A 19,394-nucleotide genomic window follows, 5' to 3' on the forward strand; every position below is an offset into this window, starting at 1 on the left:
CATTTAATTATCTATTCAATCATTTATTGTTTTCTTTTCCTCTTCTTCTTTTAAGATTCTAGTATTCTCAGTAATCAGTTAAAGAAGGATTGCACTTATTTCTTTTCCTCCCATATGTTTCCCTCCATGGAACTAAATGGACTAAGTCTTAAATGATTAAAAATTATATTTCTACAATATTTTACTCAGTGATTTCTGAACAAAATCAATCCCACCTACAAGATGGAAATAATAGTTTATCCATGGAGGATACATACATTGACAGATACAGCTATAGATATAGATGATACAGATACAGATGTAGAATGGCTGTAAAAGATTTTAACCACACGTTGATTGAAAACAGAATTCAAAAAGAGAAGTAGCAATCAATAAATTTGGTTCTATTTAAATATAGATAATGTAAAATTTTCACCTAACATACTAAAAGGCAAAAAGTCTGTTAGATGACAAATGTTGCAGAAAAAGAAAACTGAAAAAAAATTAAAAAAACAACAACATGGGCATTACAAACATTAGAAACATGGTGGCTTTTTTTTTTTACATTTTTATATATATTTTTACATATAATTCTTTTTTATTTTCATGCAAAATAAAGCACACAATAATAAGCATCCTTTCAATTTTGACTTACAGGATTTAAGTACAACTCCTTTATAACAATGATTTAATATCCAATAATACATTCATGTTCAGAATGCACAAAGCATAGCAACAAAAGAAGCTAACCTAAAAACGAGGTGCTACAAAGTTGCTTCTGCATCGAGACAAGTATCTGATAGAGTAGTTTAATTTACTATATTTTTACAGACATAAAGCTATCCTAAAGAAAGAAAGACAGATTTAGGAAAGCAGCTACATCTGCAGAGGAAGGAAACCGCATGCTATAGTCAATTACACACAGAACATTTGATAAGCACCACAGAAAACAAACTTTGATATCATTAGCAGGGTACAATGCCTTGCACAAATCTTTTGGCAAGTGAAGTGCATAAGTAATGTTCTGGGAACCAAGCAGATTGTTAATTCTAAAATTAAATATTCGAAATTTCCCAGTGAAAAAATAAGCGTGATCTAATACAATTACATAAAAATAAAAATTAAAAAATAAGTAATTACATTTCCATTTTAGTATCCCTAATCCAAATTCTGAAACTGGGTTTTTTTTTTAAGGAAAGGGTACATTAGACAAATGAATAAATAAATATTTGAGACATTATGATATAAGCTGCCTCCCATATCATTTCATGAAAAGCTGAGGGACTGACCATTATTTTCAACTGAATGCAATATCGATTCTATCAATTTTTTGCACTGGTCAGGTATTAATCAGACACTTCCCTACCATATAGTACCGTGCCTGTGTCAGTTGCCGAGTCAGGAACTAAAAAGCAGAAGAAATTGCCTACCTGCATTATATGTACTGTTAGCAACAGAGTGAGGTGTGCCCCAGTCCATCCGAGGCACAACAAGCTGCCTAACGCCATTACCACTTTGCAGGGTCTGACGTCCTCCAGTCAACACTCCACAAGGCAGCATCCCAGTGGGGAGTCAGGCCCTTGAGCATCAGCACGCTTTCACTCTCCTCCCTGAGGACAGAGAAGACCTTGCCATCTTACCAACTGCTCGAATTTTGTTTCTTACGATTTCTTTCCCGGCTGCAGCTGAACCTACGTCAAACCTGGTCTTCACCCTCAGTTATTAGTTTACCATCTGAGCAAATATTCAGAACATTTACCAACATTTCTGTGAGCTTTTCACCAACAAATCGTAAAAAACATGTGAAGATATCCATAAAATTTGCCAACAATAAGGGTGTGGAGAATAATAAAGTTATAATTAATTATAATCATCAGATTATTTTCATACTTTAATACAGCAGCTTTATTCCTGTAGACATCTAAGTAACTAGGTATTGAAAAATTGTTACTAGTAAAGGCAACCTTGCAGTTTGACTTTTGCTGGGCATTCTATAGCTTGCATCTTGCGCTTCATAAGCTCTAATGATGGATAACAAATTACTGTTTTGCAAAACTTCACACACTGCTGGATAGTTGTAGAAATAAGAACATCCTCAAATTGTATTGTGACTATGTTTCTGCGATTTTTCATTTGCAAAATCTTCAGAAGGATCAGACCATAGCAAGTAACACACTGGTCCAAAGGCAGGAGGCTCTTTGAATCTATCTAATCTAATACCTTCCAGGGTGTGTATTTCTAGTGAAAGTCCACCATGAACACAAAGAAACTGTTGCTTTAATAGCGCAGCAAGAGGCAAGCTATCAAAAGCTTCCATACAGACTTCATAGACTCTTTCTAAATATTTAATTTTGCATTCTTGCTTTAAAGTAAAATATTCAGTTAGCTGCCTGCATTCATGGTTGCCTCTCAGAAGAAATAATGTGTCTGGTATAGAATCTTCAGAACCCATAAACATATGACACTATACTAAAATAACCTGTCCATATAATCACCAAGAAAAAGATATTATGTATTAGCAGGTGATCCTTCTACTTCAAAAAGTTTCATGAGAGCAAAAAAATTGGCCATGGATGTCATCATACATTGTAACTGGAGCTTCTACTTCTATGATGGTTTTCTCTCTCCAAAGGATGGCAGCACCCTTACTGATAATTCTAAGTGTAATTTCTTCATCTACATGAACGTCTTTCACTAAGTGGTGCTTCTAAACATCAACTCTTGGTGTCTCATCCATACCAAACACTTCTTCAGATGTTACGCAATGTGTTGGGGGGGAACAGACAGCTTTGATGACACAGTCACCCCAAGGAAGGGGCACCAGGGGCAGGGGTAGGAGCTGCAGCTACAAGAGCCAAGCAGCACACCTCCAGAGAACGTGGCGGACCCTTTTTCCCATAACAAATATTTTAGTACTATTTTACACTAGGGCATTACAGTAGGCTAGAAGCTAGGAATCAAATCTAGTTCTATTACCAATGCTATAGCCATTTTTAAAGCAAAAATAGTTTTCTACTATGAACTTAATATATGGAACCAGCATTATTATTAATTAATGTACACTGAAATAATATTGGACATTTTCTATAGACTTTTAATGTGTGTTTGCCACTGGTTTCTTGTACCCCACCCCTCACCACCAGAAAAAAAAGCTAGGAATCAGGTTTTTTGGGGCATTATATCCAATATGAAACACATTAGGAAAAACTAAAATAAAAGGACCAAGGCTCTATCACTTTCCATTTCTTTTTTAAAGCAGCATAGACAGGAAAGATACAAAAAAAAAAAAAAAATCAACATTATCTTAAAGAAAAGTGCAAGTTAATTATGGCTTTATCTGTACCCAGCCTCCTCTGACCCTCACTGCAAATGTAAGTCAATACCTGCATTTGTATCTTTTTCTTCTCTTCCCACTTCCAATTAAAAAAAAAAAATACTTAAAGCAAACTCATGAAAAAGAACAAACACTTTAATTTTCTATGCAAGTTCAATTTTTAGATTTAATTACATGAACTCCTCAGTAATTATATTGCTTAATTATGCTAATTTGTAATAATTACATTTAAGTCTTTTGCTAAAATGCTATTGTGAAATTATATAACTCATCATTTCAAACTGTTTATTACCATAAATGGAGTATTTATAGTTCCTAGTCAAAAATCATTCAAAAACACTGTCACGTCACTTTGAAAATTACCTTGCTTATTTATGTTAAGAGCATTTCAAGTACAGAAATGTTCTTGAAAAACAACTTTATCATCAATTTGGACTTAAGTAAATGCTTGGAAATGCATGGAGGGATAGTCCTTCAGAAAGCTGCAAAAGGACATTATGACAATGTCACTGAATAAATACAAACCGTACAAATCTGAAGAACAGTCTTGTTGTCACAATTACTTTCAAGGCTTTATTTGGCAACACCCTTTTTAGTTTAGCACAGAAAAGACAGCGAATATTGGAAAGTACTTCTCAATGAATAGATGGTGCTTCTTTTTAAACTATGCATATACTAGCTTCCTATTTTCAAATATCTTTCCTTAAATTAATGCTGAACAAAATGATATTTCCTATAAAAGTGTAAACAGACAGATGTGAGGTCTGAGTGAATGTTTTAAAGATAATATTTTCTATCTGTATTAGCTTTGTTTATTTTTAATTACTTCACCAATATGTGTATAAGGCCATAGGGGCAAAACCAGTTTTACAGCCAAGGACTCTGTGGCTAAGGAAAGTTAAGTAACTCAGTCCAGGCTATGCAGGGGCCATGCAGAATCTGTCCGACTTGAAATTCTGCAACTACACTAAACTATTCTGCCTCCCACCTGACACCTTAATAAGAATTTTGAAAAATAAGAGAAAAAAATTAGAGAACATTTTTGTGGTAATAACATGAGTAGCAACTTAATTATACCACTATAATCATAACAGTTTCAGTCAGTAAAAACCAAAAAATCTATAATATAGGGGTCAGCAAACATTTTTTTGCATGTCCTACAAGCTAAGAATGGTTTCCACATTTGTAAATAGTTCCAAAAAAATCAAAAGAATAATATTCATGATGTGAAAACTGCATGAAACTAAAATTTAGTGTCAATAAATAAAGGTTTATTGGAATACGGACATGCCCATTTATTTGTACTATATTGTCTATAACCGCTTTTGCCCTACAGCAGTTGGGTCGAGTTGTTGAAACAGAGAGCATGTTGTCCACAAAGTTTTAAAGTTAATAGAATCAACAATTTTATTAGGACTTCGTTCTTAAACTAACCAAATATGTTTGCATCTGACAAGAAACATGCTCAGGGTCCCACATAATACTCAAGAGTTAGCAAAGTTATTCAAATAATTATGTTTTCCCCCCACACCTGGAAACCTAGGCAACAGCTAATTGCATAAAATACTCAGAAAAACTTTCAGAGAAGTTGATCCTACAGAACTCAGAAAGTACCCCCAGAAAAGCTCATCCACAATTTGTAAGAAAAGATCAAAACATTAAACTTCATTTAAAAACTGTGGTGGTTTAAAGCTGTATGTACCCCAGAAAAACACATTCTTAAATTTAAACCATTCCTGTGGGTATGAACCCCTTGTAAGTAGGACATTTTGAAGCGGCTAGTTAAGGTGTAACCTTCGACAAAATGAGTCCAATCCTGTTATTGAAATCTTTTATAAGCAGAATGAAATTTTGTTGTTTTTTTTTTTTTGAAATTCTGACAGAAAAAAAATCACAGGAAGCAAGAAGTTGAAATGGACCCAGAAGAGAAAGAAGAGCCCAGGGGATGCTGCCATGTGCCATGTTGTAAGATGGGGACCCAATAATCCCAGGCAACAGGCCCCAGAATACCACAGTCTTTGGGGAGATAGCATCACCTTGATACTTACTGGTCATTTTCCTGGCCTCAAACTGGGAGTAAATTCCTATTATTGAAGCCAAACCATTTCATGGTACTTGCTTGAGGAGCTCGGGAACTAAAATAGAAGTCAATGAAACCTATAATGCTATAAATTATTCCCTATTTGCTTACAAAAAAGAGGTGCTATAAAAGTTTGGAAGTAGGGAGAAATACAACAGGAGCAGACTGAAGAAAGCAAAAGAAAGAGCTGTGGCTAACAATGAAATACATATATACATAAATATATATGCATAAAAATATATATATATATAAGTACAGTATATTCTGGAGCATCATTAGACCTTGATAAGGCTAACATATAATATAGTTTTATGAGTTACCACATGATTATAAAATCACGTCAATTAATACGTAAAACTTGTCACTGATAGAAAATTAGGACAATTTCCCTAATTTTTACTCTAAGAAAGCAGCCCCAATTGAAATAATTTTTGCTAAAGAACTGAGTGAGTTATTGTTAAAGAAAGAAAAGAAGATGACATTCCTCTTTCTCAAAGATTTTTATTTACATTTTAAAAGAAATTATTTTATATCAAGTAGCATGCTTCAAAAAATCCAAACCTTATCAAGTAGAAAAGCATCTGATGGTCATATCAGAAGCTTCTTAATTACAGAGTGCCATTCTACTTTAGTAAAACCAGACATCCCTCTGCCTCAGTCCCCCCTTCTATAATAACTACCTCCTAAATTTGAGATATACATGTACAAAAACTGTTCAGCAGAAGTTTAGCATATAAGTGATTTATCATTTATTTTTAAAATATATTCCCTAAATCTCTCAATACTGAAATGGAAATCTCTCCTGCTCCTGTTCTCCCTCTTTCTTACCATAAGAGTATCCTCTAAGGAGTGTTTCTAAGACTTTTTTTTTTCTTTTACATGGGCAGGCACTGGGAATTGAACCCACATCCTCTGGCATGGCAGGAGAGCATTCTTGCCTGCTGAACTACTGTGGCCCACCCTGTTTCTAAGACTTTACTGTGCATACAAATCGTCTGGAGTTCTCACTAAAAGGCAAATTCCTAATTTAATAGAACAGATAATTTCTAGCAAGCTCTGACGATGATGATATTGATATTGATGCTATCGTGCCTGCCCACAGATCTTCTCTATAAGTAACTATGGATAGTGACGGCTGCAATTCGTTCCCTCAGAAAATTTAAGAAAATACTTGCCTTGAGCACACCTAACACGTGGTGCTAGATTTCTGAGAGTCATTCTTCTCCAATTTGTATCTGCTCTATCCTCTTCCCTCTCTTCTGACAAGCCTCACCATTCTCTCCTCTAAATGAATATTAGAAATCAGACTAAGGTAGTGATGGTGGTGAGGACAGATATCGATGTTTTTAACAAAGCTCTCTAGCGACTCCGCAGCACCTACCTCAGTAGAGAGTGTCGTTCTGCACTCTGATTTTCTAAACCCAATAATCTGCACTTGCCAAAAGCACCGGCATGTGATTGCCCAGTTTCAGCCTCAGAGTATCCTTTTACCCCCAGCTCTGCAGCTAAATGGCTTGCTCCTGAGTTTCCTAATACTCTCCATTCAATTTAAGAGATTAGAAAATTATAATGAAAATGATGATAGTGAAACAAGGAACTGAGTGTTTATGTGTAATCTATCATTTGCTTCTCACAACAGTCACCCAAGGCAATATTTTTATCATCCCCATTTCACTGATGAAGAGACTAAACTTTAAGGAGGTTAAGACCAGTACAAGGTCACATGGACTAACAGGAGGTAAAGCCCATCTAAGTATAATAATGATCATACTCACAACCATTACACTGTGACACAACTCATACAGGTGCATGAATCTGGCAATGCTTGTTTCTTCAAAGCCTTGAAGTAAAGAATTTTACTATTCAGTAAAGAATTTTATTAAACTTTGAGATTTTAGTCAACTGATAAGAAGTGATATCTCAATGTAGGTTAATTTCAATGAAGACTGAGTTTATTTTCATCTGTTTAAAAGACATTTGCATTTATTTTTCTTTGAACTTTTTGTTCATATCTTTTGTCCCTTTTTTCCTTATTGGGTTATTACTCTTTTACTTTCACATTTCACATAATTTACAAATTTACTGTTATTATTCCCTAATCTATGATAGGTTGCAAAAATGTTCCCAGTTTGTCTGAGTTATTTTGAGTTTTTGATGTTTTCTGTCAGGCAGATTTACTGATATCTTCTTTTAATTGCTTCTGGATTTTGAATCATATATAGGCAAGTTTTTCCCACTGTGAAAAATTTGTACTATTTCATTTTTCATATTTAGAAATTATTCTGAATTTAGAATTCATTCTGGTGTATCATGTGAGGAACAAATCTAAATTTATCATTTTTTCCATATGGTTATCCAGTTGTTGTCACATTATTTATTAAAAAGTTCATCTTTTCTTCACTGATTTGAGATAACAACTTTTTCACAACTAAATTTTTGATCAACAAAACAAAAAATAATTCAGATATAACCCAATAACCAAAGACTGTAAACAGTCCAGGTGTCCTTCAACAACTGTTTAAAAAGTTCAGGTGGATCTCGCCTGCCAAGCTGGAGACCCAGGTTCAATTCCCAGAGCCTGCTCATGCCAAAAAAATTTTTAAAAAAGCTCTGTTGGAAAAATTAAAAGCATGAATATCCAGACAAAGTAAAGCAATTGTGGGGGGGGGGGGGATGTCTAGCCCTAACAGTTATTAAATATGTTATAAAGACTATACAGTTAAAAATTGTGGCAAAATTACAAATGTGTTCACTCTTGGCCCAGAAATTCATCTCCAGTGTAAGAAAAAGACACTGGTAAAAATACAAAATGACCTAAGAATGAGAACACTGTATCATTATTTATAAGAGCAAATAAATTATGGTTAATCCATGCAATGCAATGCAATGAGGAAGACTGCTATAATCACTAGGAAAACGTTAAAAAAAAGAAGGTGTAAAGTTTCTATACCTTGAAGTAGAAACTTTATGAAGAAGGCATGGTGGGGGATAAAATTTAAATGGATAGTAGATGTATTTACCAAAAAAAAAAGAAGGATAAATTTAAAAACAAAACAAAACTATTAAAAGTCACCTAGAGAAAGAAGGCAGGAACAAAGTAGAGAGGACAGGATTGAAAACAAGATATCTGTGAATATAACTTATAAAATGTTTTTGGCTTTGGTAACAATTTTTTTCTTAGATTTTTATATTTAAATTCTTTGGTTTGTTATTTTTAATTGAAATTTTAACTGAGATGATTGTAGAATCCAATGCAGTTTTATGAAATAACAGAAAGACCCATTATACACATTGCTAGTTTGCCAAATGGGGCATACTATGGATATAATATCAGTGGATAAATTATCAGCAATATATTGGCATTAATCCAACTGGCCATCTTGTTAAAATTTTCCAGCTTTATTTCTATTCATGCATGTGTGTGTGATAATTCAAATACAATTTGATCATATGTGTAGGTTCCTATATCCAACAACATGTTCAAAATACTAAAATCACAATTATTCCTCATGTTGCCTTTTTTATAACAATACTCATGTCCATCCTGCCAGTCCCTACCTGATCCCTAACCTTTGGCAATTCTAATGTGTCCTCCATTCCTAAAATTTCATCATTTCAAAAATGTTACTTAAGACTTTGCTTCCCATTAAATACAGCTAAAAAATTTGGACAGAATATATAAACTTCAGGTTCCTTTTTACCTCATATATTGGAGCTGAAGATATCAGAAATCTGGAAATACGAATGGGAATAAACAAAAACCCTAGAAAGGGCTGTACTCCCTAGCCAAAGAATCTAGAGAAGGACAGCCTCACAGGATGACACACTGTTTCACTTTGCTACATTTACCAGAATGCAATATAACAGAAATGGGTTGGCTTTTATAACAGGGATTTATTAGCTTACAAATTACAATTCTTAGGCCATGAAAATGTTCGATTCAAGGCATCGACAAGATGATAAATGGACTCTGAAGACAGGTTGCTGGCATCTGAGATATCTCTATCACATGGGAAGGCACATGGCCAGCCTCTGCTGGTCCTTCGCTCCTGGGTTTTGTGGCTTTCAGATTCTGGTGCCAATGGCTCCCTTTCTCTGTCCTGTGGGTCCTCTCTTAGTTTCTCTGGGGCCTTTTTCTATATATGCTTCTAGGATTTTTCTGTCTTTCATACTCACAAGGGACTCCAGCAAAAGGATTAAGACCAAAAGTTCCCACCTACAAAAGTTCTACTCCCAGAGGGATGGAATAAAAGAACATGGCTTTTCTGGAATACGTAACTGCATCACACTAACACACTCCACCCTCTGGACCAAATAAATATATTATTTCTACACACACAATACATTAATTCCATCACAATATTACATAGGCTTAAATCATTTCAATAACAGTATGAAGTTCAAAGTCTCACCAAAGAAAGGTACTTTACCACAGAAATTGCTAAACCCTAAACCACACCTACACCAGCAAAAGTCAAGTGGGATCTTCTAATCCCATCCTCTCAAGGCTGTAATGAGGTGTCCCAAGAACCCCTGCCTAGGTAGTGCCAGAGAGGACCAAGTGGGGTCCATGACTATCATGCCCACTAAACATTAATGAGCCCTCTCCTCTCCCTGTACCTCTCTCTTCACACTCCTGCGTCAGGGGAGACAGCATGAGAACCTGAAATTCAACCCCTACACAGAATGCAGTACCCCGTTCCTTCCCACTGAGGTAGTGGCAGAGGAGGCCTAGTGAAAAGAAAGGACTTTTACCTTTATCCACCAGGAACCAGGCCAACTCTACAATGGCATCAGTGAGGGGAAGACAAACTCTCACCCCATCTAGCAGTAATGAGACGATGTCCCACTCGCCTTTACTCTTCAAACATAGTGCCAGAGAATCCAGATTAAACAAATGGTTTAAATAACCTCCAGAGTTTCAAACATAATACAAAACATAATTGATAATTATGTTTACAAAACATGAACATAATATGAGCAAATATGAACATGCTTGAAGCAAATGAAAAAAACAGAAAACCTCAGCAACGAAACAAGAAGTGTTTGTAAAGAAATATAAGATATAAAGAACCAAATGAATACAGAAATGAATACAATAAATAAAAAATTCAGTAAATGGCTCAACAGCAGAGTGGAGGGGAAAGAAGAATGAATCAGAGAACTGGAAAATAGGACAGTATAAAGTACCCAGTCTGAACAACAGAGAGGAAATGAACAACTGTGGGACTATAACAAAAGATCTAATTGTCATGTCATTAGAATCATGGGAGAAGAGAAACAGGGTGAGTCTGAAAAATTACTCAAAAAATAGTTGCTGAAAACTACCTGAATTTGGAAGTAACATAAACCCCCAGATTACAGGAGTTGAGTGAACTCAAAGCAGGATAACTGAAGGAACTTCACACCAAGACGCATCATAATTAAACTTCAGAAATCTAAAGGTAAAGGTAAAAAATGACACACCTTTAGGAGAAATACAATTAGGATGGCAGCCGATTCTCATCAGAAACCACTAAGGCCACAAGTAAGTGGCACAATATCATTCAAGTGTTAAAATAAAGGAATTGTCTACTTTTATTCTATATCTGCTATCTGTCAAAAATAAAGGGGAAATCAAGACATTTTCAGATAAAGAATGCCTATAAGAATTTTTCCAGCAGACCCAAACTAAAAGAACAGCTAAAGTAAGTTTTCTAAACAGAAAGAAAATGATTTAAAAAAGGAAATCTGGGACATCAGAAAGGAAAAACATAATTAAAAAAAAAACATATAGAACTATGATAGGTTTTCATCCTTTTTCTTGAATTTTTGAATTATGTTTATGTAAATCTCCCTGGCAATGGTGGACAGGACTCTAGGAAGGAGTAGAGTCTGGCATCAAAGAATTCAGAGAGCCTTCCTGACCAAAAGGCAGAAGACAGAAATGAGACAAAATAAGTTTTAGTGGTTGAACGATTTCAAACAGTCAATAGGTTATCCTGGAGGTTATTCTCATGCATTGTATAGATAACCCTTTTTAGTTTATGGTGTATTGGAGTAGCTGGAGGAAGTACCTGAAACTGTTGAGCTGTGTTCCAGTAGCCTTGATTCTTGAAGGTGATTGTATACCGACTCAGTTTTTGCAATGTGACTGCGTGATTGTGAAAACCTTGTGTCTGATGCTCCTTCTATCTAGGGTATGGACGAGTGACTGAAAAAATAAGGATAAAAATAAATAAAAAATAGGGGGGATTAGGGGTAACAAAATGTTGAGTAGATTGAAATATTAGTGGTCGAAGAAAAGGAGTAAGGGGTATGGGATGTATGAATTTTTTCTTTTTTTATTTCTTTTTCTGGAGTCATACAAATGTTCTAAAAATGATCATGGTGAAGAATACATAAATATGTGATGATATTGTGAGCTACTTACTATACACTTTGGATGGATTGTATGTATGTGAGTATAACTCATTAAAAACATTTTACAAAAAAGATTTAAGAAGACAGGATGCTATGAAACATGTTTAACATTTCAATAGAAATAATTTTTAAAATTTGGAATTCAAATAAACTTCAGTTTTCAAAAAATTACTATTAACTATAAATGTGCTATCAGTACAGTACCCATTAGCTTACATATACCTATGAAGCATTTGAAAGGTGGGTCCTGTGACTGAGACAATGAGTTTTTAATTTTATCCCATTTTAACTAATATAATTTAAATTTTAAAATTGATGCAGTATAAAATGTTTTTCCATCTAACACAAATCTACTGTTTTGATAACACTACATTTCACTTGAATCTTTTCTTGGCATAAGGTATAACTGTATTGTAGTTCACATTCATGGGAACATACATTGTTTCATGTACTACACATAAACACATTAGTGATCTAATTAGTGTCAAACTGCAAGAAAAACTTAAAGAATATATCAGTGATGTTGATAAATTGAGGGTTCCTTTATAATTTATGCAATACTCCTTACAATTTAATAATAATGATTTAACACAAAAGTTAGTGAATTTACTTAATTATTTTAGAGATATATTTTTGATGGTAATATGCTTTTGCTTCAAAGTCAAATCAATTCCAAAAACAGTACACAATATTGTTACATGGGCGTGAATTTAAAAGGAAAATGACTTTTTTCTGGGTTCAATTCAATTATGTAAAAATGTTTCAATGTATTTGGAACAACTTAGGTAGGCAAATTTACATTTTCAAATATAAATTTTATGTAATATAAATATAGATCATATATTTCAAGGAAAATAGACTGAAAAGAGATATGATAGAAGTGCAAAAATAGACACTGAGTGGCAAAGACATTATCAAAGAGTGTAAAATATCTCATTAATAATTTTTTATTATTAAATTTTAGATATTAAAAATATAACATTTTAAAAGAATGCTCATATTGTATGTTGATTGGTTTTATTAATAAAAATTAAAAAGAAAAGAGTACAAAAATCAACCCTCAAAAAATATATATATCATTTTGGTACAGCATGCTAAATAAATAATATTCTTAAAAATAAAAATAAGGAAATTGGGAGTGACTAGAATATCAAATAAAGCAAATTTCTGAGCAAAGAAAATTATCAAAGACAAGGACATATCATAAAAGAGTCAGCCCACTAGGAAGACACAGCCAACATAAATGTGTATGGCCTAAACTACAGAGCTATAAAATATGCAGATAAAAATTTGTAGAACTGAAAAGAGAAATATACAAGTATACAATTATAATGGGAGGCTTCAACATCCCTCTCTCAATAATTAATGAAACATCAAGACAAGGGGGTGCAAGGGTAGTTCAGTGGTAGTATTCTTGTCTGCCATGTGGTAGACCCGAGTTTGATTCCTGGCCCATGTATTTCCCAAACAAACAAATAAACAAAAAACCAAACAAACAAAAATTTAGCAAATGGTAAAAGAATTGTATAGATAACTCTTTTATAAAAGAATGAAATATGACCCCAACATACAATATACAAAAAAAAAAAACAAAAAACAAGACAGAAAATCAGCAAGGATAAAGAAGAACTCAGCAATACTATTAACCAACTAATGGGAGCTCTCCACCCAACAGTGAAATACACATTCATTTCAAGTGCCCATGGAACATACACCAAGACAGACAATATCTTGGTCCATAAAACAAAATTTGACAAATTTAAAAGAACTGAAATCATACAGAGGGTGTTCTCTGATCACAGCGGAATCAATCTAGAAATCAAGCAGAGAAAAATAACAAGAAAATTGCCAAACCCTTGAAAATTAAGTAACGTACTTCTAAATAATCAATGGGCTAAAGAGGAAATCTCAAGGGAAATTTTCTTTAATTTATATGAATATACAACATATCAAAATTCATGGGATACAGTCAAACAATGCTGAGGGAGAAATTTATAGCACTAAATACGGGCATTAGAAAAGCCTTGAATCAATACTCTAAGCTCCCACATCAAGAACCTAGAAAAAGAATAAGTTCAACCCAAAGCAAGGATAAGAAAGGAAAGAAAAAAGAAAAAGTCAATGAAATTGAAAATTAGACACAAGAAAGAAAACAAAAGCTAGCTCTAGGGAAAAAAAACAATAAAATTGTAAAGCTTTTAAGATCGATAAACAAAAATAAAAATAGAGAAGACACAAATCACCAATATCAGAAACAAAACAGAATATAACTATAGATTCTATAGCAAGTTTGAAAATGAGGAAATACTCTGAACAACTCTTTCAAATTCGACTGTCTGCCAAAAAATATACCACCTAACAAAAAGAAATAGATAATATGAATAACCCTATAACTGTTAAGGCTACGAATTTGCATTTTAAAAAAGCACTTCAAAGAGAAATATAATGAACTTGTCCCCTCTTGTAGAAGAACAGAATATGCCATCATCAAATTTCTGGTGTCTGATGTTATCTTCTGGAATGTTGGTTTAGAGATGGAGAGACATGTTTTGGTTTAATGTTGCCTTTAAAACATCTGGCATACTTTAGTTGTAGATAAAATGGCACAAATCTCTTCTTTCCTGCTTGCTTTCACTAAACACACCTACCAGCCCTGGAAATGGCATAAGTATCAACCAACAGAGAATTCCAAAGGTGGTAAGAAGGGAGCTGTTTGAGACAGCACAATGGGAAGATGTTTCGCATCTCTCTAACCAAGAGAAGACCAACCAGACATAGCACAACAAGCCCTGTCCTAGCACATTTGTTAAGTGCTGAAAGAACAGAACTGTTCAGCTGAAAACTTCTACAACTGATGAAATTATCATTTAGTAAAGACAGGGAAATAAAACATTCTCAGATGAAGGAGAACTGAAATGATTTTTTTGCTAGCGGGCTTAAGCTTAAAGATTGGCCAAAGGAAGTTCTTCAAACAGAAAGGAAATGAAAAGAGGAAATTTTGGAGAATCAGAAAGGATGAAGGAATAAAGGAAAGAGCAGAAATACAGGTACTGCAATTGACTATGCATTATACTTCATCACCATAAACATAGTATAAAAAAGGGTAGCACGTAAAAGATTTATGCTCTAAGCTTCCTTCCCTGAAACCCATTACCTCCAGAGAGTTCCTAGGCTAGATAAGCCCTGAAACCCAGAGGGACCAGCCTCTCCAAGAATATCACCTAATTCCATCCCCTTATCCTATACTATCAACACTCCTTTTCAGTATGAAAATTAGAAAGGGCAAGGCCCAAAGATGCTTATAGAGTAAGAGAAGGATCAAAGGAGAAGGAAGCGTTACAACAGACAAGATAGGATTTAACAAATGAATATGACTGCAGAATCGCTATACTGAGATTTATTTTAGCTTCGAGTATTTTGGAGCAGCTAAAAGGAAAAACCTGAAACTGGGGAATGGTAATCCATACCAAACTATGAAATCTGTTCTATAACTCCTTGTTGGAGTGTACTTTGAAAAGTATTGCTTTTTCTTTTTTATAATACATATTTCTTTCTTTTTTTTTTTTAAAGAAGGATAGCACAGGTAGGAACTATTCTCCCTAGTTCAAGGTGAGAAAATCTTAGACACAGAGAGGTTAACTACTTTGCCTAACTAAGGTCACACAACTACGAAGAGGTGGAACCAGGATTGAAACCCAGTGTCTTCAGAGTCTGTTCCCTTAAGAAAACACTATTCTGAGGAGAGACTCTATCCCTGGATATCACTGAAGGAATATGTTTCTATTGTGAGTTAAAAAAAAAAAAAAAAGGCAAGATAAATGTAATATTCATAAAATAAGTGAAATAAGGACAAATCAATGACACCACATTCATTGATACTGCCACAGAAATAGCATGAAATCAATTAAAGCTTCTTATTCTGATCCTGTTAAAATCAAAGAATTCAAATCCCCCTGATTTCAAAATAGGGGCTGCAAAGAAGAGAAACATTTCTGAATAACAACATGCAACTATTTGAAAATAAGCAATCAGTAGGGTATATAGAAGAGATAGGCTAAATAGATATTTTTCAACAATATGCATTTTTCTATTTGCAGTAATTGTGAAGATTTGCATTCAGAAACTGACATATCTTTAATTTTCTAATTAGTAGGTTATTCAGAAAACAAGTGATAAAAGCACACATTCATCATAAAGTAAACAATCTGTAGACTGCAAAATACCAGCAGGTTAAAGATAGCTTCAAATCTAATAATTAAGCATTCCCTTCAGCTTTAAAAAAGGCTTATACTATTTAATTTTTTTAAATCATTTGATCCTTTTGTCAATTTCCAACTGCAAAACCACAAAACTCAAAAGAAGGTGGTAATAAAACTTATCATTAAAAGAAAGTAATCAGGACTTTCACTGAACAAAACTTATGATAAAAAAATAAACAGAAGGACCAGAGGATTGAAGTAGAAATAGGAAGAAAAATTTCAACATCAGAAAGGTTTTTCTGTTCTTTTTGTTTTTGTTTTTTAATGGAGAAAAGAACTTTCAAGGTCCCAGGTATTCAGTTCTTATTTGTTTGTTTTGTTTTGTTCCTTGGCACTGGTAGGCCCTAGGAATCGAACCTGGGTCTCTGGCATGGCAGGTGAGAATTCTGCCACTGAGCCACTGTTGCTGGCTATTGTCCCAAGGTCCCAACTATTAAGCTATTCATACAGCAATTAAGAACCTGTGCTAGAGGAACTGCTACCATAGGAAACTCAAAAACCTACTAGGAAGTTTGCCACCTCTTCTTCCTTCTTTCCTTGGAATATGATTAACTGGGGCTATTATTATTCAGCTCCTCTCCTTACTGCAAAAGGTAAAGTGAGTCCAATGCCAGACATTCATTGAAGTTCAAGAAACTCAGACCTATATTGTGCCATTCCTCAAATGATAAAATGTGATTAGTTGTGGTGTTTATTTCTCTTCTCACAGAATAGAAATGTAATCCCATGTCATCTGTATCATGAAAACGAGAAAACATCTAGTCTTCAGTAACAATCAGTATCTTCAGTTAAGGAGATTTCACCAGAATTTATGAACACATTTGTTTTTCAATGGTAGCTATATAGATAAAACAGTTTTAAAAAGGAAAGGACTTGGGTGGGCCACAGTGGCCCAGCAGACAGAGCTCTCGTCTGCCATGCCGGAGACCTGGGTTTGATTCCTGGTGCCTGCTCATGCGAAAAAAGAAAAGAAAAGGACTTGAAACCTGGAAGTTATATGTCCAAATAAAGACGTACTAGAACAACTGCTCTTGGGGGGTGGGGAGGAGGAAGGGGATAGGGGAGTTGTTTTAAGTCTCTGGAATTGCTGCCAATAAAATTTTTATCACATGAACCTCGCCTCTAAATTTTCATCTCAGCAGAGGCCAAAACCTGAATTTGTAAAGGAACTCATCACTCTCACCGGAAAGTAATGTGCTGAAGCTCACAGATCCTTTCTACTGTGAGTGCTGGAGGACAAGGATGATAAAAGAGGGCATCATACAGAAGAAAAGCACACACTAGAATTGCCAATATAATTCTACTCTCAGATATAAAAACAAAGGACTGATGCAAAAAATTATGATATACTTAACTTTCAAAAACTAATGAAACCTAGAAAAAAAAGGAAATAGCAATTCTGAGTAAAAAGAAAGCTATATTTCAACATTCCATAAAAAAGAAGAGGGGAATGATCCCATTCTAGATGCAAAAAGTAAACATTATCTAAATTTTGCTATAAAATACTCTAACTTTATTTGCATATATATGTTTATGTGCACATGTATTTTGCAGTCGCTCCTTTAAAAAACCATCAGAAATATCTAATAAGTGCCTATTATGTGCCAAGCACTTTTAGGATTGATGGAAAACTGCTGTCCTAAATGGAATTCTAAGTCCAATGGTGGAAAATAGCATTTAAACAAATAAAGTAACTCTCTCAAAAAAATCAGCAGGTTAACTTTCCTAAAAGTACCTTTACTGACAATGTCAGAATTCACAAGATGATGGTCTTAAAAACAGAGTAAAGAAAAACTTGGAGATAGATGGGTATAAAATAAGTTTGTGAAACAATAACACATACACATATGTGCATACCTATAGTAGTAAATAAAAGTTCTAAAATGTATGAAGTTACAAAAGAATCTTGAATCATCAGCATTTAGAAACCTACTCCTGTAGGGGGTTCTCTGCCTATATCCTACTTCAGAAAATGTGATAGAAAGAAAAATGTGATGACACACTGATTATCAAGGCCCATACATTCAAAAATTAATCTTTTCTAGTCATACCTGCCCAATAATCATTTGGCAGATATAAGAGTATAGTACCTTGACTATGGTCTGCCACCCACATTAAAGGAGGGATGGAACATATAACGATCTCTTCTACTTATGTTATCTGAGTAATGTCATCTATCCATGGGAGTGGATGGCAGTTACTGTCAGATTCTATCATTTAAAGGTAACAGAAGTAAACAACATATAAGTAAAAATGAACAGATGAGAACAGTCTCTTCAATAAATGGGGCTGGGAGAACGGGATATCCATATCCATAAGAATGAAAGAGGACCCATATGCATACTCTAAACTAAAATTAATTCAAAATGGATTAAAAATCTAAATATAAGAGCCTTACCATAGAACTCCTAAAAAGAAATACAGGGAAATATCTTCAAGACCAAGTAATAGGAGGTAGCTTCTTAGACCTTACAGTCAAAGCACAAGCAACAAAAGAAAAAATAGATAAATGGGAGGTCCTCAATACTGAACACTTTTATACTTCAAAGAACTTTCTCAGAAAGATGAAAAGACACTCAAATTAAAATGGGAGAAAATATGTGAAAACTATGTATTTGATAAGAGTCTGATATCCAATGCATATAAAGAAATCCTACAGCTCAACAACTAAAGAACAAATAATCCAATTATAAAATGGGCAAAATATAGGAATAGACATATTTCCAAATAGGAAATACAAATGGCTAAAAAGAATATGAAAAGATGCTCATCTCCATTAGCTATTAGGGAAATGCAAATCAAAACTACAATGAGATACCCTCTCACACCTACAAGAATGGCCACAATTAAACAATCAGGAAACGACAAACAGGAGAGGTTGTGGAGAAAATGGAACACTTACTCACTGCTGGTGGGAATGTAAAATGAACGGTACATCCGCTATGGAAGACAGTTTGATTTCTCAGAAAGCTAAACAGTGAGCTGCCCTATGACCTGGCAATTCTACTATTCAGTATATACCTAGAAGATCTGAAAGCTATGATGACAGTAGATATTTGTACACCGATGTCTCTAGTAGAATTATTCACCTTTCTCAAAAAATGGAAACAATCCAAGTGTCTATCAACAGATGAGTGGATTAAAAAAATGTAGTATATACATATGACAGAATATTATGAAGCAATGAAAAGGTATGAGGTCCTGAAGCATGAGACAACATGGATGAAACTTGAAGACATAATGCTGACTGAAATAAGCCAGACAAAAAATGATACTGTGTAATTTCACTAATATGTTCCTACCAGAAAATGTAAACTCAGAGTCTTAAAAATGTAGAATA

The 19,394-nt window shown here is 34.2% G+C and overlaps 1 protein-coding gene and 1 pseudogene across 14 annotated transcripts in view; both read right to left on the bottom strand.

The window, feature by feature from the left end:
- Nucleotides 1-19,394, bottom strand: part of CADPS2 (calcium dependent secretion activator 2) — a 617,203-nt gene that overhangs the window by 545,744 nt on the left and 52,065 nt on the right. For 2 of the 14 annotated variants that reach the window (XM_077119785.1, XM_077119704.1), the window contains exon 2: nt 7,169-7,233. The exons of 11 other annotated variants lie outside the window; for them this stretch is intronic. In XM_077119785.1, coding sequence (XP_076975900.1) covers nt 7,169-7,204 — 36 coding nt within the window. In that variant the 5' untranslated portion in view covers nt 7,205-7,233. Of the gene's footprint in view, nt 1-7,168; nt 7,234-10,721; nt 11,881-19,394 lie in introns of those variants that run through there. One more of the 14 variants, XM_077119651.1, reaches the window with a different exon arrangement.
- On the bottom strand, nt 654-3,057 carry LOC143687152 (serine/threonine-protein phosphatase 2B catalytic subunit beta isoform pseudogene; annotated as a pseudogene).

The sequence above is a fragment of the Tamandua tetradactyla genome, chromosome 1, assembly GCF_023851605.1.
Source record: "Tamandua tetradactyla isolate mTamTet1 chromosome 1, mTamTet1.pri, whole genome shotgun sequence".
Lineage (NCBI taxonomy): Eukaryota > Metazoa > Chordata > Mammalia > Pilosa > Myrmecophagidae > Tamandua > Tamandua tetradactyla.